This window comes from Taudactylus pleione, unplaced genomic scaffold (assembly GCF_031769625.1).
Source record: "Taudactylus pleione unplaced genomic scaffold, aTauple2 ptg000180l, whole genome shotgun sequence".
NCBI classification, from domain to species: Eukaryota; Metazoa; Chordata; class Amphibia; order Anura; family Myobatrachidae; genus Taudactylus; species Taudactylus pleione.
The window spans coordinates 769,100-794,816 of NW_028284582.1; the positions used below are offsets into that span (position 1 = coordinate 769,100).

The 25,717-nt window shown below is 45.2% G+C and overlaps 1 protein-coding gene across 2 annotated transcripts; it reads left to right on the forward strand.

The window, feature by feature from the left end:
- Positions 1–6,423: 6,423 nt before the first annotated feature.
- YWHAQ (tyrosine 3-monooxygenase/tryptophan 5-monooxygenase activation protein theta) lies at positions 6,424–25,118 on the forward strand. 2 transcript variants are annotated; one of them, XM_088476006.1, is made up of 6 exons: positions 6,424–6,574; positions 8,500–8,915; positions 18,440–18,563; positions 21,908–22,071; positions 23,246–23,341; positions 24,335–25,118. In XM_088476006.1, exons 2-6 carry the CDS (start codon positions 8,619–8,621, stop codon positions 24,395–24,397), a joined length of 744 nt encoding a protein of 247 aa, XP_088332132.1. In that variant the 5' UTR covers positions 6,424–6,574; positions 8,500–8,618; the 3' UTR covers positions 24,398–25,118. The 2 variants fall into 2 exon arrangements, with proteins under 2 accessions (XP_088332132.1, XP_088332133.1); XM_088476007.1 differs by having other exon boundaries at positions 8,617–8,915.
- The last annotated feature ends 599 nt before the right edge of the window (positions 25,119–25,717 follow it).

Genomic DNA, 25,717 nt, shown 5'->3' on the forward strand with positions numbered 1-25,717 from the left:
AGTGGTTCTTGATCTTTCCCTATTTTATTTTTATCAGAGAAAGTTTGGTCCTCCATTTATGTTATATTGATATATATACGTGCGGCTAAAGCGCACACAAACACAGAAAATATTTTTTTATTTTTGCTGGAGAGTAGTGCACTTTGTGGGTTACACCACCCTTTAAGAAATGAGCCAGCCGGCTCTTTACTTATGGGACACAGGCGCACGCTTGGCGCTGCTCCTTTGTTGATGCACGTGCAGCCACAGTGCACACAAGTCACAAACACAGAAAATATATATTTTTTTGGTTTGGAGTGTACTTTGGGGGTTACAGAACCCTTTAACGGTCAAGCCAGCCGGCCCTTTACTTATGACACAGGCGCACGCTTGGCACTACTTTGTTGATGCACGTGCGGCTACTGCGCACACAATTCACAAACACAGAAAATAATTTTTTTTTTGGTTTGGACTGGAGTGTACTTTCGGGGGTTACAGCACCCTTTAACGGTCAAGCCAGCCGGCCCTTTACTTATGACACAGGCGCACACTTGGCACTACTTTGTTGATGCACTTGCGGCTACTGCGCACACAATTCACAAACACAGAAAATAATTTTTTTTCAGTTTGGACTGGAGTGTACTTTGGGGGTTACAGCACCCTTTAACGGTCAAGCCAGCCGGCCCTTTACTTATGACACAGGCGCACGCTTGGCACTACTTTGTTGATGCACGTGCGGCTACTGCGCACACAATTCACAAACACAGAAAATAATTTTTTTTTTGGTTTGGACTGGAGTGTACTTTCGGGGGTTACAGCACCCTTAACGGTCAAGCCAGCCGGCCCTTTACTTATGACACAGGCGCACGCTTGGCACTACTTTGTTGATGCACGTGCGGCTACTGCGCACACAATTCACAAACACAGAAAATAATTTTTTTTTGGTTTGGACTGGAGTGTACTTTCGGGGGTTACAGCACCCTTTAACGGTCAAGCCAGCCGGCCCTTTACTTATGACACAGGCGCACGCTTGGCACTACTTTGTTGATGCACGTGCGGCTACTGCGCACACAATTCACAAACACAGAAAATATATTATTTTTTTAGCACTTGGGGGGAGCACCCCTGAAGGACAGAGCACCCCCTGGACAACACTACAGCACCTCTTTAGGACTGGGACACTGCACAGGACTTTGGAGTGGACACAGCCCCTATGGAGAACTGACTGCACAACACAGTCCAGCCAGCCCCTATGGACTTTGAAGTAGTGGACACAGCCCCTATTAACAACAGCAGCACAGCACAACACAGCCAGCCCCTATGGACTTTGAAGTAGTGGACAACAGCAGCACTACACTACACTACACTACACAGCCCTAACTCCCACCCTCCCTCTTCACTGTCCACAGCCGAGTGAGAAAATGGCGCCGACGTGGGTACCTTATATAGGATCCAAAACCCGCGAGACTCGGAAGGCGGGATGATGACGTTTTGCCTCGATTTCAGATCCGAGTCAGGCGGGAAAAGTCGAGCCTGATTCGGATCGGACTCGGATCGGGGGGCCTCGGGGGGGTTCGGATTTCAGAAATCCGAACCCGCTCACCCCTAATATATATATATATATATATATATATATATATATATATATATGTATGTATATATACAGTCAGGTGCATAAATATTGGGACATTGACAGAATTTTCATATTTTGGCCTCTATTCACCACCACAATGGCTTTGAATTGAAGCAAACAAGATGTGCTTTAAATGCAGACTTTCAGATTTAATTTGAGGGTAATTACATCCAAATCAGGTGAATGGTGTAGGAATTACAACGGTTTATATATGTGCCTCCCACTTTTTAAGGGGCCAAAAGTAATGGGGACAAACTAAATAATCCTAAATCTAACTTTCACTTTTTAATATATTGTTGCAAATCCTTTGCAGGCAATTGCAGCCTGAAGTCTGGAACGCATAGACATCACCAAACACTGGGTTTCATCCCTGGTGATGCTCTGCCAGGCCTCTACTGCAAATGTCTTCAGTTCCTGCTTGTTCTTGGGGCATTTTCCCTTCAGTTTTGTCTTCATCAAGTGAAATGCATGCTCAATCGGATTCAGGTCAGGGGATTGACTTGGCCATTCCACTTTTTAGCCTTAAAAAACTCTTTGGTTGCTTTTGCAGTATGCTTCGGGTCATTGTCTATCTGCACTGTGAAGTGCTGTCCAATGAGTTCTGAAGCATTTGATTGAATATGAGCATATAATATTGCCCGAAACACTTCAGAATTCATTCTGCTGCTTTTGTCAGCAGTCACATCATCAATAAATACAAGGGAACCAGTTCCATTGGCAGCCATACATGCCCACGCCATGACACTACCACCACCATGCTTCACTGATGAGGTGGTATGTTTTGGATCATGAGCAGTTCCTTTCCTTCTCCATACTCTTCTCTTCCCATCACTCTGGTACAAGTTGATCTTTGTCTCATCTGTCCATAGGATGTTGTTCCAGAACTATAATGGCTTTTTTAGATGTTGTTTGGCAAACTCTAATCTGGTCTTCCTGTTTTTGAGGCTCACCAATGGTTTACATCTTGTGTTCAACCCTCTATATTCACTCTTGTGAAGTCTTCTCTTGATTGTTGACTTTGACACATATACACCTACCTCCTGGAGAGTGTTCTTGATTTGCCCATCTGTTGTGAAGGGGTTTTTCTTCACCAGGGAAATAGTTCTTCTATCATTCACCATAGTTGTTTTCCGTGGTGTTCCGGGTCTTTTGGTGTTGCTGAGCTCTCCGGTGCATTCTTTCTTTTTAAGAATGTTCCAAACAGTTGATTTGGCCACACCTAATGTTTTTGCTATCTCTCTGATGGGTTTGTTTTGATTTTTCAGCCTAATGATGGCTTGCTTCACTGATAGTGACAGCTCTTTGGATCTCATATTGAGAGTCGACAGCAACTGATTCCAAATTCAAATGTCACACCTAGAATCAACTCCAGACCTTTTACTGCTTAATTGATAATAAAATAACAAGGTAATCGCCCACACCTGTCCATGAAATAAGCTTTTGAGTTGGTAGTCCCATTACTTTTGGCCCCTTAAAAAGTGGGAGGCACATATAGAAACCGTTGTAATTCCTACACCGTTCACCTGATTTGGATGTAATTACCCTCAAATTAAATCTGAAAGTCTGCAGTTAAAGCACATATTGTTTGTTTAATTTCAAAGCCATTGTGGTGGTGAATAGAGACCAAAATATGAAAATTCTGTCAATGTCACAATATTTATGCACCTGACTGTATGTACATAGTATAAAATAAAGTCCCTGGTAGGCGTTTGTCTGTTTGTTCAGGCTAATCACTGAATGGATTTTGATGCAGCTTTCACTATTCTACAGAGCATTTGTTGAGGAAGGTTTAGGTGTATGAAACATTCACGTATGACAAAAGGGAGCAGTGACAATATTAGTGAAGCAATCTAATATATGTCCAAACGCTTTCTTGGTTTACGCTGCCTAAACCGTTAAAGATATATCACAATGGTGAACTTTATTTTATACCATGTAGAGATTGATACGTATTATGCAGTTTCTAAAGAAAAAAATTATAAAAGCCCTGTTTACTGATATAAAATGTCAGTTGTTCTCTTTTTTTACCGTTCCAATTACATTTATGTGACTAACGATTCTTTAATTTCAAACGAGTCCAATTCCTGGTAAGAGTCTGCTTTGGCATGACAATAAAGCACAGGGAAAGACACTTAATTTGGAGCTTTTTTTATTATGGACAACTTTCCGTGGCCCTTTTGCGTGTCACGCCAACACTAAATCTGTTCAGGTTGACGTCAGGAGGAAAAATGACTAATGTCATCTACAAGGCAATCTTATAAACCTAGGCTAAAAATTACTATCGCTGTAAATTCAAAATTGCTCCCGTGGTAAGCCAGGGCGGATTGCTAGTATAGAAGACTTGTACAGGAAGCAGACAATTGAATGATCACATGTGGAGTGCACGGCACATTAATGTTGAGCATGAAAGACAGGGCAGCCAGCACATCACTTGTTGTGACAAAATAATACATTTTATATCAACCAAGCACATGCTATTCCTCCATAAGTGACGAAGCAGGAGCAGCTACAGCAGGGCCGAAACTAGGATTTTTGTCACCAGGGGCAAGACAGTAATTTGGCGCCCCCCATGTAATTCCCCCTGCAGTAGTGCCCATAACATATGGGCATAGTAATGCCCATATGTTAATACCCCCATAGTAATGCCCCTTTGGCGCCCCCCATGTAATTCCCCCTGCAGTAGTGCCCATAACATATGGGCATAGTAATGCCCATATGTTAATACCCCCATAGTAATGCCCCTGTAGTGCCCACCATACAGTAATGCCCCTGTAGTGCCCATGCTCCCATATTAATGCCCCTGTAGTGCCCATGCTTTCATAGTAATGCCCCTGTAGTGCCCATGCTCTCATAGTAATGCCCCTGTATTGCCCATGCCCCCATAGTAATATCCCTGTAGGGCCCTTACAGTAATGCCCCTGTAGTGCTCATGCCCCCACAGTAATGCCCCTGTGGTAATGCCCCTGTAGTGCCCATGCCCCAATAGTAATGCCCCTGTAGTGCTCATGCCCCATTAGTAATGCCCCTTATTGCCTATGCCCCCATAGTAATGCCCCTGTGGTAATGCCCCTGCCCCCATAATAATGCCCCTGTAGTGCAGCTTATTAAAAAAATAAATACTTACCTTGAACCCCGCTCCTGCATCCAGCGTCGCGTCCGGTCCGCCGGCTGCTCCTTGGAACTATGGGGGAGATGTCATGACGTCTCCCCCATAGTGCCCGTGGGGAGAGCCGGAAGCTGGAGTTCGGGAGAGAACTCCAGCCTCCGGCTACACCGCGTCGCTGCAGAGAAGGAGCCGGCGCCCGCTGGTAATAAATATTACCAGCGGACGTCCGGCTTGGAGCCTCTCTGCAGCGCCGGGCTGGAGGTCACTGGCACCAGGTACAGCGGCTCACCCGGTGCACGTGCACCTCCAGCCCCCCCCTAGTTGCGGCCCTGGCTACAGCAACACATTAGACGATATATCGCTTTGAAGCGGATCGGAAAGACATACTGTCCATATCGTCTAATGTGTATGCACAATCGCATGTGCATGTCTTCAGTGACGTCGTCTCGATGGCTGTGCTGCACATCGGATGGGACGATGCCACTGACGACGGCATACAAGTGGAGGATGGAAAGCTATATCACGCGGTTGATCGTGCAGTGTGTACACCGGATCGTGCAGTGGGTACGGCTGACCGCTATAACCTTCCTTGGGTCTGCTGGGATACACATTGTTCTGATGAGTACCCAGCCTTAGACTAAAGCCAGGATAATAATTAGGACGAAGAACAGCAGCATCACCCACAGGAGCCACCCTGTTCAACAGTGCAGAGACTGGGAAGGGCTATGGATGGCCATTGATGTTTCAAAACCATTGATGGCTCCCAGGCGATGTCAATTAGTTTTGCCATCGCTGGCAGAGAACCAAGGGTTTTTTCCGCCATCGATGGATAAGTGGGAGCTGATGTTTTCTTTTGTAGGACGAAGCTTAGCCACAACCCCACTAAGCCCCGTCCCCATTTTTGATAGGCCCGCCATGCGGGCAGCAGAGGTGACCATCGAGGGGGTGCACGATGGTTCACCATAGATGGTTTTTGTGCCACCGTTGGTAATCACTGATGGGCCTGTCAATAGATACCCCACCGATGGCCAACCCTAGAATGGACATCGGCTTCCGATGTTTCACAATCATGGATGAGTTTCTTTGCGATGGTAGTGTTTTCCTCATTCGATGATGGCTTTCCGATTGTGGCCACCATCGAATGGTATGGAACAATGGCCTTCCGATGTTAAAATACATCTGAATTCAGCTGTTTAACAATTAACATCGGGAATGGTCGTGGGGTGCTACTGTGCATGCCCAAACAGGGTTTTCTTTGTGCATGTGCTAATTATAAGAATGTTTTCTTTCTATCGAATTCTGAGATGCTTTTTCGATGACGGAAGCCCAGCCATCACTTGATGATCGGTTTACTACTGATCTGATGCGAGAGCACAGTGAGTGAAGGTGCGGTGCTGCTGCTGCTGCAGGGGATCCGGCGCCACGCCCAGGCCTCAAAGTGCACAGCTAGTCAGTAAGGGAGGGGGTGGGTGAAGCTGCAACTCGGTTGCCACAGCAACAGTGACGTCATATTACCCTGCACCTCATTGGAGGAAACCCCGTGGACCAAGCCGCAGCCTGTCGTTCAACCTAACCCGCCCTCCTCCTCCATCCTTGAATCCCGCCCCCGGCTCCCGCGCTGGCCTCTGATTGGCCGGCGGTGCGGAGGGGCACGCGGAATTGGCGGGCCCCCCTCTGGGCGGCGATTGGCTGCCGCCTCTTTACCCCCTCCCCTTTGCCAACGCCTGGTAATTGGGTTAGGCTGAGCCGGGAGGGATCCTTGTACGCTGTAGCCTCAGTCTCCGGGCTGTCTCTTCTCCCCCCCTCTGTTTACAGCGCCGGCCAGCGGCTCGCACGGTGAGGAGGAACGGTGCAAGGTGAGTCTCCGCCGCGCTGACAGCCTGCCCTGCTGGGCCGTGGAGATACAGCGCCCCCCCTCCCTGTCCTCACAGCACGCCATCGTCCTATCCCCTCCTGGCTGTCACTGGGGCAGCTCCTGCTGTGTGTGTGTCTGTAGCTGCCTATCTATAATCTCCCTGCTGATGACTGGTGTCACTGTGCGCCCTTGTCTCTAGGTGTGATTTGTGTGAAGCAGTAGGAAATACATTTGCTATGGTGTCATTAGAAGGCTGTGCTCTCCTTCACTGGTACGACAAGCACATGTGCTGTCTGGCTGCATACCGTCTCTATCCGTGTGTGACAGGCGGAGCCCCCTCCCCCTCCACTATACTATACTGTGCTGTGTGCATTACTGGATCTCTGTGCCCCAGATGTGTGTGGTGCAGGTGGATATCCAGTTTGTAATGTGTGTGTGCTCCTCCACCTCTGGATATTGGAGGTAGATGGTGATTCAGTGTGTGGGGTTCACCACCTCTGTATATGGTGATCCAGTGTGTGGGGTTCTCCACCTCTGGATATTGGAGGTAGATGGTGATTGTGTGTGGGGCTCTCCACCTTTTTGGATATTGCATGTGGGTAATGTCCCAATGCATAGGTGTGGGATCCTCCACCTTTTTGGATATTGCAATTGGCTGATGCAGCTTGCAATATGTGTGCTCCTCTACCTCTGTATATTGGAGGTAGATGGTGATCCAGTTTGGGGGGTTTCACTTCTGGATATTGCAAGGGGCTAATGTCCCAATACATAGTGTGTGGGATCCTCTACCTCCTGGATATATTGCAGGTGGATGATCCAGGGTGTAATCCGTGGGCTCCTCCACCTCAATATATTGAAGTTGGATGCAGTGCTTGGGGTCCTCCACTGGGTATTGCGGGTAGATGATGATCCAGTGCAATGAGTGCATAGTGGGTGAGAGCCTCCACCTCTGGTTTCTGCAGGATATGCCGGTGTGTAATGTGTGGGGGCCACCAGCACTATGTTGTCATGCTGTCCCTCCAGTGGTAGGAGTGTGATTAACAGACATGGTTACATATTCTTTCCTCCATTTTACGCTCAGAATAATTTGTCTGTTGTCACTTGTGACCTGCATACTTTATATATCCAGGTACTGGGTTTATAACATCAATATGTGTCTCTTCAGTTCTATCTGCTTGGGGGTACTGCTTATGGTGCATTCTACAGACTTGCAGGTGTATTGATGTTGATGGGTGCAATGCCTGTGTCATATTGTCTGTCTAGGATCTGGGCATTCATTAGATAATGGAGCTACACATTGTCATATGGTGTTCTTGGAGTCTGGCATGTCCTATGAATCTGGTTGTACATTGCTGGGAAGCCTGGCTCCCCTGAGGGGTGGGAGTAATAGAGGGGAGAGGCAGTCAGGGCGGTGATCATCCAGGCAGCCTGGAGACAAAAGGCAGGGCAGCCAGATTGATTCCTTCTCCTCCCATAGTGTGATTTCAATGACTGAGCTCCTCCTGCTACTGACTCATGCTGTGAAACTTTCCCTTACTCCTTTAGGGTGACTTGAGTTTATATTCCTTTGTGACCTACATATTGTCTGTAATGCAGCCTTTGGTATGTGAAGATTCTATATACTGCTTATCCAGAAATTCAGGGTGTGTGCGTCTGTCGTAGGGTCGGCACGTGTTCTAGAATTCCCTGCATTTTGCCTGGTTATTCACGTGAAGCATATGTCCTTTTGTATTTCATGTAACTGTGATTGGGATAGTTCTGGAAACAGTGCTGCAATGTGTCTACATAGCAGCATACTATTTAAACACCACTTTTTTTTTTTTTTTTTTCCTTAAATGATTGCAGAAATAATACCAGATATGATGCACCTACAGCTTTATTTTCATTGACTTTTTGAAATTGACTCTACTGTTTATAACTTTACAGGTCTCTCTGCCTGCTTGTGCTCTGCGTCCACCTACAACTCCTCACTTGAGCCCCATCTCAGCTGTCCTTTCACACGGGTTTTTTTTTTCCTCTCCTCTGTACCGAAACACACTCAAGCCATGGCAGACAGAACCGATATGATCCAGAAGGCCAAACTGGCAGAACAAGCGGAGCGTTACGATGATATGGCGGCCAACATGAAGGCTGTGACGGAATGCGGGGACGAGCTGTCCAACGAAGAGAGGAACCTTCTATCCGTGGCCTACAAGAACGTGGTTGGGGCACGGAGATCCGCTTGGAGGGTCATCTCCAGTATTGAACAGAAGACGGAGAGCACAGACAAGAAGCTGCAGATGGTGAAAGACTACAGGGAGAAAGTAGAAAGTGAGCTAAAGTCTATATGTGAAACTGTTCTGGTAAGTTGGTGACAAGTAGAATTGACTTGTATGATGGCAAAGCCTTGGCCAGCCCAACTAGTATACAATAGCGGTGTTTAATTTTATCAACCCATGAGCTGAAGGAATACAAATGCTTAGGATTGAAGGAAAGTTTATGAATAATTATGAAATATTAGGTGAACTGGATTAATCACTGTGGCATCCAAGATAAAGCATACCTTAAGGCAGTGTTGGGCGTAAGGCAGGTCTGTAACATCGTTGTCCTATTGATTGTCAGATAGTAAGCAAAGTGGATTACACGGGTACATAGTCGACGTTCTCACCAGCTTGTCTGGCCGTTGAATAACTTTTTACTGATGGGCTCCCCGGAGCTCCATGCTACTTCTCTGACCTGGTGTTCTCCATAAATCAGCTGTTTTGCAGGATCAAGCGTCACTTGAAGACCACAGAAGAATATAATTTTGCACATCTTTGCTGTATCTGTGGGAATGTGTATTCAGTAACTGAAATATGGGATACACTAGTTTTTAATTTATTTTTTTTTTATACACTGGACTTTGTGGCTCTGTGTTCTGTAAAGAATATTACTTTACTGGGTGACCAGTAGCACACCTCTACAATGTAGTGTTTAGAATGCACATATACATGAGATATGGTTATAGTGAAATTCGGATGTCACCGGCTTTTGCTTTCTGAGCACGAGCTAAGATGTGAGATTCCCTTAGTAACCAGTGTTATTTTGTCTTATGAGCTACCGATACATTGGTACTAATGAGCACTTGTCGTAGGTGGAGAATTGCAGTTTTGTAATGTTTCCAGCCAGTCGGCAGAACTCCTGTCACCTCCATGGTTTTATATTTGAGATTTCTTACCCTTGCCTTTACTTTCACCAGAAGCTTTTGTGGGCCCAAGGTTCAGGAAAAGCCTGAAAGTAAATACTGCCTAGTGGAAGCTTGGCTGACTGGGAGGCTCTCCTTACAAGATTATCCAAGAATGTATACCTGGCTAAGTAAGCAATGTGTAGCTGGGGTTATCTGGCTGTCCTGTGGTGGTTCTTGTTTTATGAAGCAGGGTTCATTCATTAAATAGCTTCTCATTACACAATCTAGACTTTGCATGTTACCCTACAAGGCAAATTACTTTTAATTGGAACTATATTTTTTTGCTTAACAGAATTTAGTCTCTGCCAAATGTACTTGTTGAGTTCATTTTGAAAATCTTTTAGGTCCCCTTATGAGCCTACCGATAAAGTGATTACTGCTCTGTAGTATTGGGTGATCACACACAATTGCCCATTGTCCTATTCTCTATTCTGATTGCTTATATCATGTGACTGGGATGCTTGCCATTGGTCCAATATGCTGATTAATACATTTATTTATATGTAGATACTCAAATGGCATATTGCCTGCACCCTTGGTATATGTAGTGTCATTCTGTCTTCCTGTAACCTATATTTTAATATTACAGACAATGGTCTGATGTGCTTTGAGACAACTCCTTTTCCTTATTTCAATGCATAACTACTTGGTGGGTATTATAGTTAAGCTGGGTACACACTGGAGCGACCGGCAATCGTTCCTACTTTCCTGTCTATTTATTTCCCTTGAGCCCAGAACAAGCGATATTGAGCGTACACACTGCAATCTTGCTAATGACCCAACGATGTATCGTATCGTTTCCCCGTACGATTTATACTTCAGGATGTCTGGTTGGCTGCCTAGCATTCCTGCTAGGCCGTTTTAGTGGGGTGCCATGCCCTGTCCGATTTCAAAAGGACAGAATGCGCCCTTCACCTATTCAGAGACAAAAGAATTTGGGGGCAGCCCGACATGTCCGTATGTGCCGGGCACGCCTCCAAGAGTGGTGAAAAGGGGGCGCATCTTAGAAACACCCTTTTCTTGTGGCTACGGCCCCTATTAGGGGCACTTCTGTACGCGCGGGCCCGATCTAGGTGCACCATAATCGCTAGCGTTATTGCCAGGTTTGATGTGCAGGGTGTCAAACCTGACGACGTTGCTAGCACCTGTATAATGGGTATGCGTTTATGATGCCGGCGGTCGCTATGCCGACTGCCGGCATCTCCAGTACAGAATCCTGGCGAGGGTTAATTAACCTACGCCGGGAGACCGGCGCCTGGCATCCTAATCGAAGGGATGCTGAGCGCGGACAGTCACGGGGGGGGTAGAGGGTTAGGTTTAGGGTTGGGCACCCCCCCAGGGGACTTAGGTTTAGATGGTGGGGAAAGGGGGGATTAGGATTAGGCACCCTAAAGGAAGGTTAGGGGATAGATTAGGTTAGGAAATACTTACCTTTCGCATGATCGGGATTTCCTTACACGTCGGGCGCTGCCGGGTTTTGAACTGCCGGCCATGCAACATATGTATTCCGTATATTGAGTGTACACAATGAATGATGTAGGTGACTTGTCATTAAGAAGCAGAAAATCGTCTCGACATCGCTCCAGTGTGTACCCAGCTTTAGATATGTTGTGACCTCTGATTGGATGCCTTGGCTGGGATATTTGCAAGCTGTCCACACACAGCTGGGACGTTTCAGCTGTATATGCATAGAGGCCATACGGGAGGGAGCCCCAGCTTCCTGCTACCAAGTTTCTGCTTACGTTAGACATTATTGCATTTGTGAAACATGCTTCTCTCCCTCCGTCCATAAATGTTACCGGTCTAAGCTGTTGGAAGAAGATGCTCTATTTCTGTTTTAGCTGATCAGAAACTGATTCTGTTAGCAGTCTGGTTACGTGGGATTTCCTGCTTGGTATATGCTGGGCATATCTTTATAAAATGATCTGGTGGGTCAGCCAGATAATTGTACAGTGAATTTGCGAGTCCGACCACAAATTCTGTCGGACATGCCGAATCGTCCGACAGATCAAATTTGTGAGGTGTATAGTGTTCATTCTAGGTCCAGGGCAGGACAGGGCACTTTCAGTGCGTGTGGTCACAAGAATTGGGGGCGTGTCTTTTCAGCACTCTTTTGGAGGGGGGGCGGGCCCAGCACTGAAGGAGTTGATGGGCTGCCCCCAAGCATTTGAATAGATGCACACAGCATCTATTCACCGGCGTTGAGCACTGCACCACAATTTTCCCCTTCCCCCTGCGGGACACTGCAACCCGCAGGTGGTGACAGCAACGGGCAGTTTGTTTTAGAGGGGCACTGCCGTATGGGCAGGGTGTGACGCCCCCGCTAAAACAACCCAGCTGTAATGCTAGGTGTAAGTCGGCTGCATTGGGCAGTGCATGTGCTGCCCCTGACCGAACTAACACTTCACCTCTTCCTTCACAGGGAAATGTCTCCTCCCCAGGTGAAGAAAGCCGATATCGCGGGCCATACGCTGTGAGATATTTGTCTGTGGCCACGATATCTATAGGGTGTCAGATAAAATGTTGGTCTGAAAGACCTTTTTATCTGACAGTGCATACCCAGCATTAGTAATGCCGTCTGGTGTGATATGCAGTGTATGTAAAGGGATATTTTTCTATGTTTGAAGGAACTGTATCCCAGCCCGTCCTCAGTATTTCTCTGCATTGTGCAGGCTGCCCTCATGTTAGCAGTGCAGTAGTGGTGCCATCTGACTGCTGGATCAATAGTCATTGGAGCAGAATAAATCTCGCTGTCTGTAGCACTGCAGTAACAAGCGTGCTGCAGATAGTGTGTCAGCAAACACTAGTAAGGCAGAGTACTATACGCTGCCAGAGAGGGGGATGGCTGTCTCATCTGGGCCTCAGTTTCACGCATTGACTTGTTTAACCACTTGGCTGCCTCCTATATTTAAAGCGATATGGGCATTAAGGTATAAAATCCACACATTCGAGTTCTTGTCAGTACACCTTTTTCTCACTAGTATGTGAAATCCTTTAACAGCAGGTTACATGTCTGTTTTCTGTAATCGCTGCTATTCAACATGGTGATATACTGTGGTCTTCAGGAGCAAGCCAGATCCAATCATATTGTTTGACATGTACGCCTAACCTAGTAATGAGGCATCTTTGTTTGGGGTGGGTACACATCTGATAGATCTGCCGACTATGCAGAACATATATTCTGCATACAGTCTGCACGATCTGCCGTAACTGGGAGGGCAATTACACGTGCCCGCCCAGTTGAGCTGTCAATCACTGCTGGCCCAAGCAGCGAGTGTACGTGCAGTCGCTTGACTGTCCGTACACACGGCATGATGCCCTAGTATATATGCAGATTTATTGGGCATCGGACGGGCACACAATATATTGGCCGTATGTCAGCCACTCTGTACCCAGCATAAAAAAAGTTATATACCGGGCTGCCCCCAAGCTCCTCTCTGTTAATAGATGCCGTGCCCATGCGCACTCCATCTATTCATCGACTGATCGCTGCACCCCCATTTTTCCCATCCGCCGGGCCCAACGGGTGGGGACAGCACCCGCCAGGTTGTTTTAGCAGGGCTCTGCCAAAAGTGCATGGCGCATTCTGCCCTTTTGAAATCGGGCATGGCATTAAAACAGCCTACCGGAAAAGCTATAAGGTGTCTTAAAAACTGCCTTGTAGCGGAAGCCTTACCATGTTATGGGTTTGGTGTTTATGTGCTTGGGTATTATGCTATAATAAAAATCATGTTACCCCCACCCCCCTTTCCCCCAATAGAGCTGTAATATTGCCTGCCTGAAGTGAAATGCTTGTGTCCTCTTCCATGATGCATCACAGCAGTCCAACATATAAGGGGATAAATTATAGTAATAGCTGATTTTGCAAAAGTGGACGACATCTCCTCCTATCCGTGCTGTAAGTGTTCTTTCACTTTCTGTATAAAAGACTAGATTGAAATGAGCTGGTTCCCCGGCTTGCAGATTTTCTTTCCTGTTGATTTTATTGTAATTCCAGGTGCTGTTTAGAAGGGTGGTCATACTGCTACAAAAGATCTGGCCTCCTACATGTCTAAACAAGTGATGGGCAACAATCAGCCCTCCTAGTCCTCAGCCAAGTCTTATTGAAAGCTGAGTTTTGGAGCTGGAGAGAGACTTTCGCATAATGCAGGGAGGTCATGCAGGGCCTTACATCGGGTGAGAAGGGTTGTGCTTCTCGGCTGGAAAATCTGCGTAATTCCTGCTGTAGTCATTCAAGAATGGGCTCGTGTGGCCCTTTTATAAGATTATCTATGAGTGGAATTTCTGATGTTCTTTGACTTTTCAGTTAGCAACGTTGGTGTGTGTGGTGCGTGTTTTTTTTTGTTTTTGTTTTTTATTCCTCCTTTCCCCAAACTATACCTGGTAGTGCAGCTGCAGTCAGGTTTACCACTAGTATTTTCAAAACACCAGTGACCCAGACTTTTAGTGGTACCCAGCACTTGCAAGTAAAAGCATAATTTTGACATTAAGGAATAAAAGAAACACAAATTAGCATCACAAAGTAACCCCAAAAATAATGTGCAAACTATAGCTCTTAAGTTATTCGCTTATAGCTCCATATACTTGTATTTTTCTATTAACAGTGCAAACTACAATGCTAGGTAGCTCCATTCATTTCACCAAAGTACCTACCTGTAGCAGCCATGCAATGCTCTGCTGCAATGGGTAATCCCCAGTAGTTGTGTACACCATGCACTACATACAGTGGGGGAAATTCAGTTAGTCTTTGCAGCCAATCGCCCGTCTAAACTGACCGGGTGATATTCAGTAGTTTTTTTTTCATGCTAGTCGTGCCCATATAGATCTGGTTTAGATGTGTAAAAGGCTAAACCCGTCTAAAGTCCTACATTGGCACGCCCAAGTGATAGTCCTTTTTGTTTGTTTTTTCACTTATTTCTGCTCTCCACCTCAGAAATCATGCATTCTCACCCATCAGCAGATAGAATTGACTAGGTCCAGGAATGCAAAAATACCAGCAGTGCACAATCAATTGAATTCCCCCAGTTTATCCTAGTGGACATTCAGCTGGCATTTCAGTTATTTTGCGTGCTTCCCACTTGGCGTCTATATACGAATCTCTGCCCGCTGGAGCAATCAGTTGCTTCTCTGTCCTGGTGCCCGTTGGTATGTAACGCACCTAAATGCACGGGGTTTAGCTGCGCAAAGTGACTAAACCATTCCAAAAGAGGGGTTAGTGAGCCCAAACAGGCGTTTGGGCTCCGAAAACAACGGACTTTGCGCACGTTTCTTCTCGCACCTCAGGCGGCTGCAAGAAGAAATGTCTCTAGAAACTGCTTTAGGTGTCTGTATGGAGCAAGAATTGAATTGCTCTGTCGGGCGCCTATTCGTATGGACACCCAGTGTGCCAAGGATGCAGGTATGAATGGAGGTGGGTATGAACACAGGACATAAATGTACCTATGTACATTAGCATTCATTTTGCTTGCGTTAAATCTGCTAATGGGTAACTGGATTTGCGCTGTATACTGCCGGTGACTGGACCATGCTCAGTAAGCTGCATTTCAGTTTGTGGTAAAATATCGCCGACATTTGTCTGCGCACATGTTTATTATGGTAGGCTCCCAAGCACACATTTGTGCACCTCCTGGGGGTGGGGGGCTGGTGCACGGAAAAACTTGTGATGCTGGCTGCTCTGGAATGTCCCATTGCTGTAGAGGCAATTATGCAACCCCCCCCCCCATGCCACAGCTTTGCTATTTGGCTGTGGTAAAACAGTTGCAAGGCCTGCTGGGATGTGTAGCTCAACAGCTGGAAGGCCTCTTATTGCCCACCCCCGGCACGAATTGCATTTTATCCCCAGTCATCGAATTGAAATTTCTGTATAGAGATCTGTCTCCGTCTCTGTGATCAGGAAGTAGGTAATCTGCATTCATCACGTGCAGCGCTGACATGGTGCATTGGGAGAGCTTTCTCTTTAATGGACTTTTTTTGGTTGGTGTAGGTATATGCATTATTTATTAAGAACTGCATGTATTATGGATCCTGTCCATGTAATAGCCTGGGTGTCAATCTTTGCAAGGTTCTGGGGAAAACGCAATTGTGACGTGTAGCTGTGGTGTCTGAATGCGCACGTCGCTGTAGAATTTGGTAGCATTACGCTCATTTTAATGTAACTCGTACATAAAACCTTGCACTTGGTCCTCTCAAGCATTTCTCAGGCCCGCCTTTTGTTTTTGGCTACAGGCTTTAAAGCATGTTTTACGAGATTTTAAGCACAGGTGTTGGACATGTTGTAAAGCCATGGTTTGTCTCTGTAGTAATGTGGAAGTCTGTCTACAGCTGTGTTCCCCACACTTTCTTGCATTGCAGCGCCCTAGACTATCTAATAATTTTTGCAGAATTTCTCAATAAGAGATGTTTGGCCTAGGGGGTGCCATGTGTTTAAAAAAAATAAAATAAATACACTGAAGCAGTAGGTCATATCCAGTGTATATGTGTAACAGAAGTACAGCGGTGTTACTACCACTCAATCTTTATGAAGCACAATGTTTGTTGCTGATCTGTATAAGTGAAACTCTGGGAACTCCTTCCTGGTTTATCTGCGGTGTGCGCTATTGAGCAGAAATCACTCTGTGGTCATTAAACCTAGTAATTGTGGTGGTAAGAGATGGGAAGGCGTGGTGCTACAGACTGTTCTCTACAGAGGAAAACCACATTGTGGATCTATTGTACTTCCTTATAAGGAAATACTGTAAACCAGGGGTAGGCAACCTGTGGCACACCAGCTGCTGGGGAACTAAACATCCCAGCATGCCCTGTTGCAGTTTTAACATGCCCTAACAGCAAAACTCTGGCAGAGCTTGCTGGGATGTGTAGTTTCACAGCAGCCTGGGGTGCCGCATGTTACCTATCCCTGCTCTAAACGATCATCTAGTATTGATAGTTTAGAACACTTACACCATCCATTCCCCCCCCCCCCCCCCTCACTTTCTGCTTATGTTCTTTGTAAGATGCTGCAATACTCCTGTGGCACCATTTAAATAATATCGCTGTACATCTGCATATAGTATGTTTCTTACAGTGCAAGTGTAGTTACACACGACTTGTGTGCGACTGTGTAACAGTCCTAGAGTGAGTTTACTGCTGAAACTATCTGTCTTCCTCCTGTTTCTTTACTTCCTGGCTGTGGTTTACCGAGCATGATTCCTAGAAGTATGTATGTATGGTATATTTTGCCCCTGCTCCATAGCAATAATAGGTTAATATTTATTTATACGGTGCCACAAGTGTTCCACAGCGCCTTACAAAGTACATAAACCAATAAGGAGAGGTTGTAGCCACTACTACAGCGCCAGGGCTTTTTAAAGGGGCAAAATAGGTGAGAAAGTAAAGGAAAATTCTGCAAGCCGTGATGTTGAAAGGGCACAGTATATAACTGCAGGGCTTGACAATTGTTTCTAAAATCTAGGAGCCAGGATGAAAGTGTAGGAGCCAGCCCCCCCACACACACACCCTTCCCCCAGGGCAGCATTACTGAGCACCTATGCCCTGGCAACTGACCCCCATGGCCACACCACTAATGCGTTACCCCAGGTGAACCACCCTCCCACAGCCACATTACTGAGCAGTCAACCCCCCCCCCCCCACACTTTCCAGACATCCAGCCCCCAGAAAACACACCCCCCCCCCCCTCCGCAGCCAAAAAACCCTGGGCAAGCAAAGCAACTACCGGCAGAGGCCGAACTAGAGTGGTGGGCCCAGGTGCAAGAATATGCTTTGGGCACCCCTATGCTGTGTCCCCAGCAGCGGGCAGTGCCCCTTACACAGCAGTGCCCCTTACACAAAACCCACAGCTTACCTGATCCCCCGCTCCTGCCGAAGACCGCCGCTGTCCACTCCTCCCGGGCTCGCTCTGCACTATGGGATGGGAGAGACTACATGACTTCTCTCCCATCACCCGCTTCGGGGGGGATCCGGAAGGCGGAGCTCATGAGCGTGCTCCAGCCAGCTCCCTCCGTGGATGCAGCAGCCAATGAGTCTATCTGACACTCATCGGCTGCTATAACACACAGCTGCTGCTGGCGGCTGTGTGTGTTCTGTAGTGTGGATCGCGGTCTAGCGGAGGCAGGGGGTTGCCCTCAAATCTGGTCGCCAGGCAGCCAAATCTGGTCGCCATGGTGACCTGGCCCCCGGGTTTTGTCAAGCCCTGCATAACTGTATTAACATCTATTGCAGTAACCAGAGTCTGCACTGTTACCGTTCCAGATTAAGAACACCTGGACATGCACTGTTGCTTTATTTGCATCACATGTGGGTTTTTCTTAATTGTTACAAAAATATAATGCAGATATTGTCCTTAATCTTGTACAACTATTTTCAGATGTATACTTTTTAATATCCCATCTTCTCCTACCCCAAGAATCAACTGTGTATGGTGGATGACAATTTAATTTCCCTAATGAGGACAATTTGTAGAAATTAGCTGGTGTTATACCATTGTGGCTTCCTGTGTGCTGGTGGGTTTTGTTTTTTTTTTTGTTTTGTTTTTTTGAATCTCCAACTGATGATATCGAATATTGGACGCTCTTCAATGACATGGCAAAATGCTTGCCGTAAATGTATTTGATAGTCTGTTTTCTTATTTCTCTTTTTTTTTTTTTTTTTTTTTCTCTTCTCTAGACTCTGCTTGACAAGTTCTTGATTATTAAATCCACCCAAGCGGAGAGCCAAGTCTTTTACCTGAAGATGAAGGGGGACTATTTCCGATACTTGGCAGAGGTGGCCAGCGGAGAAGATAGAAGCCGTAAGTGTTCCCTTCTACATATGGGAGGGGGGTGAGCGCTGTAAACAGTTATCTTTCTATGTGCAAGGCTCAATATTGTATGCTGAATATTTGTGGTTTCTAAACATTCTGATGAATCTGATGCTGTCTGAGTGGACATCCTGTTGATGTATTGATATACTGATTTACAATATTATCAGATGAGTTTCAGAGCTTTGTGACCAACTTATGCACTCTGTGAACTTACTACTTTTAGATTTAATCCTGTGCAGACTATTTGTTAACCAATTGTTGCTTTCTCTGCCCATTACGTCAGAAATACATGGTAAGTTATAATGTTGCAGTGCAGACTAATATCAAACATCCTAACAGACTTCAATCCGACTGGACGATTATGACCTTGTCAGTCTGATGTGCGTACACTAAACGAGCACTCGTTCAGTGTAGGCACATCAGTCATCCTCTATGCTGTACAACCTGACGATATCGTCGGGTTGTACAGTGTTTTTGTCGGATTATTGATGTTGGAAACTACCAGCAGGTGCGCGCATAGTTGGTGGTTTCCGAAAAAAGTGCACAATTTCTGAGCAATTGCACGATAACAATGTAGTTATCGTGCAATCGCTCAGTAATATTGGCAAATGGATGTGTGCCTTTACTCTTTCAGTTTATAGGTGTATGTCCCTTTAAATTTTAAATGAAGTCCCAATTCACATACTTTCTGGAATCTTTATCCGACTTAATATCTACTAAGGACTAATACAGACAATATTTGACTGGCTGTAGTAGTGGCAATATTATTTGTATGTTTAACTGGGGGCGATTCAATTCAACGCGTATTGAACAGCACTGGGAGCGCTGTGTAGTCGGAAAATGCCGATTACCGCGGTCATCGCGCCTTAACGAGGGTGTTAGGTGCGTTAACCGTCATTCTCTAACCAAAGTGCTGGGCGCACGGCTGTTAGTGCCGCTCTATGTAGGAAAACAGCTGTGCACCCGGCACTTTGGTCGGATTTCACCCCCAGGGGGGTGCGTGAAGAAATCCTTAGCGCGTCAAAACAGTGCTGTGTATAGGTTCGGGAGTCCCTCCCGTTGCTATTCAATAGCACGTTGAATTGAATTCCCCCCTATGACTTAATTAGTGCCTCAGTCAAGTTTGATTTTAACCGTCTGGATATCCTTAAAACCTGGACTGTGGTGGAGTTTGGGAACCTCTTGTGTAGTGTATGGACATTAACAATCACAGGCTGGAAAAAATGGTCTGGATCGTTTGGTTTGATTATCGAACCATTCCGGTTCAGCTGATTCCACGCTGCGATTGGAGATCTCTACCACACATTTTGCGGTCTATGGAGGCACTCCCAAGTATTGGGCTGACCCATGTCCGTCCGCCTAAGAAATGACTTGCTGTTATGAACTTCTGTTTTAGGTCAGTGGTTCCTAGACTCTGTCCTCAAGGTACCCTAACAGTCCAGGTTTTCATGCTATCCACACTTAAGAACAAGTGACTTAATTAGTGCCTCAGTCTGTTTGATTATACGATCTATGCGCAAGCATGGTTATCCTTAAAATCTGGACTGTTATGATGCCTTGAGGACCAAGTTTGAACTCCTGGTTTAGGTCATACATGTCACGATTTGTCTGGCAAAGAGTACTCCTATCCCATACCCCCCCCCCCCCATCCATATTAATTCATCAAGGATCTTTCAGATAAGTTTCTTCTTTGCCAGCGACTCATAGCGATCTGCATAAAACACATGCGGATTAGATACAGAGGAAACCTCAGCGTGTGTAAAGATCACGGATTCCCTATTCAGTGGACTTATTGTGAATCATTTTAGTTATTGGCACTTGCCATGTTTCTGCCATACAAGCTCTGCTCTGTTTCTCAGTACACCAGACACTACAGTGTGCTGTGGAATTTGTGGCTCCTCATTAGGAAATTGTAAGAATACACACTGCACACTGAATGTCCTGTGTATGCTGTGCGTGTAATGCAACTGATCATGGATATTATAGTTTATTTGTATTAATCCACAAGGGATCCTCAAAGTACAGAAACAGTATGACCAAAAGAGATGACTTGCAGTATAGAACATTGCAGGACATGGTTTATAGGCATAACTGCATCATTGGGAGGAGAGGCGGCGTTCATTTGTGGATCTATGTAGGCTGGCAGCAGTGTGAAGGATCGGGTCAGATGTAAATAGAAGATTGAGTGAGGGCTTCGTAAGTGCATGTAAGGAGTTTGAATTGGGTTCTGAAGGGGAAGGAGCCAGTATAGGGCTTTAGGAGAGGGGAGGCTAGGATTACCAGATCATCCTTTTATACCCCTTTTCACAAGGGGTATAAAAGGTAAAGCACTTTTACCCTGTAATTTGCTGATCAACATTTGTCCTCTTTCTGTCTGAAAGGGTCAACCCGGGTCGAAACTCCCAGGACTGTGACCCTGATTTTTACTAGGGTCGGAGACACAGCAATTTCGACCCGGGTTGACCCTTTCAGACAGGAAAAAAAAAAAAATACCAATGTTGGTCCGCAAATTACCAGGTAGGAATGCTTGTCCCGGTAATTTGTGTTTCTGTCTGAAAGGGGGTTCAGGCTGGGACCGGCAAAACTCCTGCCAGGTTCTTGGGAAAATTATGTCTGAAAGTGGTACTAATAATGGATATAGAGAAGTAAAATTATATATTTTTTTGTTACATCTGTGGGTGTGAACTGTCCAGACATATCGCGTTGGCTGTGAAGCACAACAGATGGCAGTTATATCTGCCAATCATTCTGTATGTACATGCGGTCAGCCCACCGCCCGTACACTTACTGCAGAGGCCACCGGTGACTGACATCACAACTGGATGGGCACACGTAAACTCAATCATAGTTGTGACATCGGGCATGACACATCGGGCAGAAGGTTGGTTAAGTGTATGCAGTTGCCAGATGGGATGGTGGATCGGCCAGATGGCTGATCCATTGTCCTAGTGTGTACCCAGCTTAATTCATGTGGCCCTTATTAAAGGGATGAGGTGGCAACCCTAGGGGAGGCAGATATAGTATGTGTGGAGAGAAAGATGAGCAGGGAGCAGCATTGAGGACAGAGTGTGGTGGAGAGGTGGGAGGGGAGGCCTGATAGGAGGAGCTTTCAGTAATCCAGTCAGGAGATGACCAATGAGTGGATTAGGGTCTTGGTTTGCCACATTGTTAGAGGGTCTGTTCCTTGAGATATGTCTAAGGTAGAAACTGCAGGGCTGCAAAAGGTACTGAATGTGTGGTTTGTAGGGGAGGGGTGTGATGGTTATTCTGCACCCTGTCACTTTTCGCACCATGTGTCGCATTGTGTAATGCCAGTTTGCCTCTTTTAACAGGTACAATACAAGACTCGCAAGAAGCTTATCAAGAAGCTTTCGATATCAGCAAGCAGAAAATGCAGCCAACGCATCCCATCCGCTTGGGCTTGGCCCTGAATTTTTCTGTATTCTACTATGAAATTCTTAATAGCCCAGAAAAGGCCTGTTCACTAGCCAAGACCGTAAGTGCTAACATATAGAACTTGTATGTGAAAGAGGTATGCTGGTTACCTGTAGCTTTTAGTTTTCTATTCACTTTTCTTCAAATACCTGAGTGTCCAACAAATTAATGTAAAAGTAAACTTTAATAAGCGATACACTTTTAACCCCTTCTGTGCTTAAGAAGCCTGGGACCTGACCTTAATACATTCCTCTGAAATAACTCTTGTCATTGTTGTTCGGTGTTTTAATAAATAAACTCCCACAGCTCCTGTACGGCAGGAGTGGTGAGTGTGCTGTGTGTCACCCCTTAATAGTAGTTGACGTGTGATCGCCAGGCAATAACACTTGTAAATCTCCTTCATCCTGTCTCCTAAACAGCTACGGGGATCAGTCACTTATAGAAGGGTCGTCCCCTCGCCAAACTTAATTATCTTGTGTGGGGTGACTTTTTTTTTTTTCTTTTATTTATTTTTTTTTTTTTTGGAGATCCACTAATACTATTGAACATTTAGAGCCTGTCCAGGTTCTAAAGAGCTATACTAGGAATGTTGTCCCTTCTAGTAACTGGGTGCGTTTATGGCAGTGATAGTCAGCCTAATTCACTTTGGAGGCTGCTTTCTGTAGCCCTCTTAATATTCAAACTGTCGGTTACCTTATTATGATGCAGTTTAAAACCAAATATACGCCAGCCTGTAAATGCTACTATGATTCATAAAGGACAGAGCTGATGAGGATAATGTTGAGTAGGGACTCTAAATTCATATCTGCAATTTAGTTGTGACACTGCAGGTTTGCCAGGGAAAACTTGCTATGCTGCTAAGTGCCATTCTAGAGCAGTACGTTGCGTAGTTGTGGAAATGAGGCGCCCCCGCCCGCCCCCCCCCCCCCCCCCCACCCAAACTGTTGGCTCAAAAGTGACAGATCCCATTAAATGATTAAAAAGTGGACATCCTCTTTCTCCCTCCTTGGGACCAAATAATCAACCAGAACAAGCCTCGCTTGGTATTACCGATGTGTATTCTAGCGTTTATACATGTCACTAACCGTGATAAACTACACTGGATCATGACGTTATTTTGTAAGTCTTAATTGAAGTACTGTGAAACTGAAATATCTAAAATTATACGTAGTTTCAATGCAAAACTTCAAGTTTTAAAGTTGTGCTTTGTTTTGTTCCCCCCTCCTTCATTTCAGGCATTTGATGAAGCCATTGCAGAGCTTGACACCCTCAACGAAGAATCCTACAAAGACAGCACCCTTATCATGCAATTGCTTAGAGACAACCTAACAGTGAGTATTTGTTTGGGCCAGATTAATCACTGAATCACGCTCTTTATGAAAGGTCACATGGTGGTAATGATATTTAGTATGTCAGTGGTGTGTTCTTTCTGCTTTGATAATGTGACACTATAGGAGGTGCTAGTAGTCTGATGTCAGTCACCCTGGTGACCGTTCCACTGTTAATGATGCAACAGCAGAGATGGTCTGTGGTGGACAGTCCTATCTTCAGTGTACTTGGCAGGAATCCTTGTTAATGTGTATACATAGCTGATAGTGTAATCTTGCTTGCCTGAAATCCTTGTAGAATTACCTGTGCTCAGACGTCCAAGAGGTTTGATACCCTACCTCCGTCCCAATTCGTCTGCTTTTAGGCCGGGAGGCAACTATGACTTTATGAAGTTTTACTTTTATGGCAAGTCTTAAAGTCACAATTTCTGGGGGTGTTAGATTGTATTGGCTCCTACGTTTTTATATTTTTTTTTGGATGGGATTTTACTTGGAGTGTTGACTCTTCCAGTCAGTTGAGGAACATGGCATTTTGCTATGTGGCATTTGATTTCCCAGTTGTACTACATATTGGTTGAGGATTTGCAATGTACTAACTAGAATGGAGGGTTTTAGTATTAAATATTTTAAAGAGGGGATTCTGCTTGTCTTCAATTTTACAGCCTGATCACATACACATCAATATTTGCTGAGTCCCCATGCATCCGCGATGGTTTGGGGGTTAATTCCCCGATCTCCAGATATTTGGGTCGGGGCATTGGTGAAATCCAACATGTTGGATTTGTCGTTCCCGACCAAAATTTGATCGTGATCAGCAAATCGGGGAACATTAAGAAATTCACCAATTCCCTGATGGTTCGTTGATCGATGGCCGCTGATAAGTGGTAACGGTCGCATCGGGGAACTGTCAGGCAGATGTATGGGTCCCTTTACCCATTGTTGCAGATTTCATTGTGACAGGTTAGTCTCTTGTCTGACTGTCTTTATTTCCTTTAGTTATGGACGTCTGACGCAGCAGGAGAGGAAAACGATGCAGGAGAACAAGCCGAAAATAACTAACTCGTGCAGCAGACACCTGTCCCTTTTTACACGTCTCCATTCCTAATCGCTCCACATGGATTTTCTATAGCACAGAAAGTCCATCCATGTGTAACGGAAAAAAGGTTTATAGTCTCTTCACACTGCAGCTTTGGGAGAACTCCATTCCCCCCTTTTTTTGTTTTTGTGTGGTTACTGCTGTAGAGAAGTATTAATGGTTTCACTTCATGTAAAAATAGATAAAATAAAGAGAAATATGCACATAAGTTTCTATCAAACACTTATGTTGAGGACTTAAAGCCTTTCTAATATTTAAATAAAAAATTAAAAAAAAAATTGGAACCACCAGTTTCTACAACAGACTTTGTGTATTATAATGTAAAATTTATGAAAGAAATGTAGTTAACTGCTAACGGCCTAACTTGGTTGTGTTTATTATAATTGTCCCTGAAATATCACACGTTATTTCAATTGTTGATTTTTCCCCCTCCCCCACATCTTTTTATAAATGTCCAAATTGTGTGTCCTGGGATGGTGTAGATCCTTTGCAAATTTTGGGCGCACATATAGAATTAAATTGCTGCTGGCAGAATATATTCTGTTCTACCCAGCAACCACGGGATCATTGCATCTGGGGCTGCGGATAACAAATATGGAATTCTCTAGTAATATTTTGTTCTTTTTGCTGCTGTTCAGTTGACAAACCTCTGCCTACTCCAATAAATCTTCATTACACTCCTGGTCTCGTTGTAATGGTGTTCACTTATTATCCAACTGTGATTTATGTCTTGTCCGCTATATCGCAAAGGTATTGAAGAAAGCAAAAAAGGGGTGGGAGTCTTCATTTCACTGGAAGTTCAGGATTATAAAAGTGTGTTTTTTCTTGTGTTTTTTTTTTTTTGGGGGGGGGGGGTTTGAGATTCTGCTATGTTTTGTAATGCATTTAGTTCCATGGGGAGAATAATCTGGGCCACATGAATAGGAGAAATTAATACTTAAGGAAAAGTCTACAGAGGCGCCAGCCACTATTCTAAGCGCTTCCTGTCTGGATCATCAATATGGTGAAAAGTAAGCGTGTACCTTCTAAACAACTGCAGGTCCTGGAAGTACATATAGCCAACCAATGACACAGAATGTCTTTTTCCAGAGAAAGACTTATGCCGGATATTTTGTACATCAACTCTCCAATATAGGCTAGTTTTGTCTCCTGGGGTTTTTCTATCCACCATATAGTATTGGGATATATATATATATATCTAGCTCTATCTATATCTCAAAAACCTAGTATGTGGAATTTTGAATGACTGGACTACTGAGGATGCATTGGCAATGATTCATACT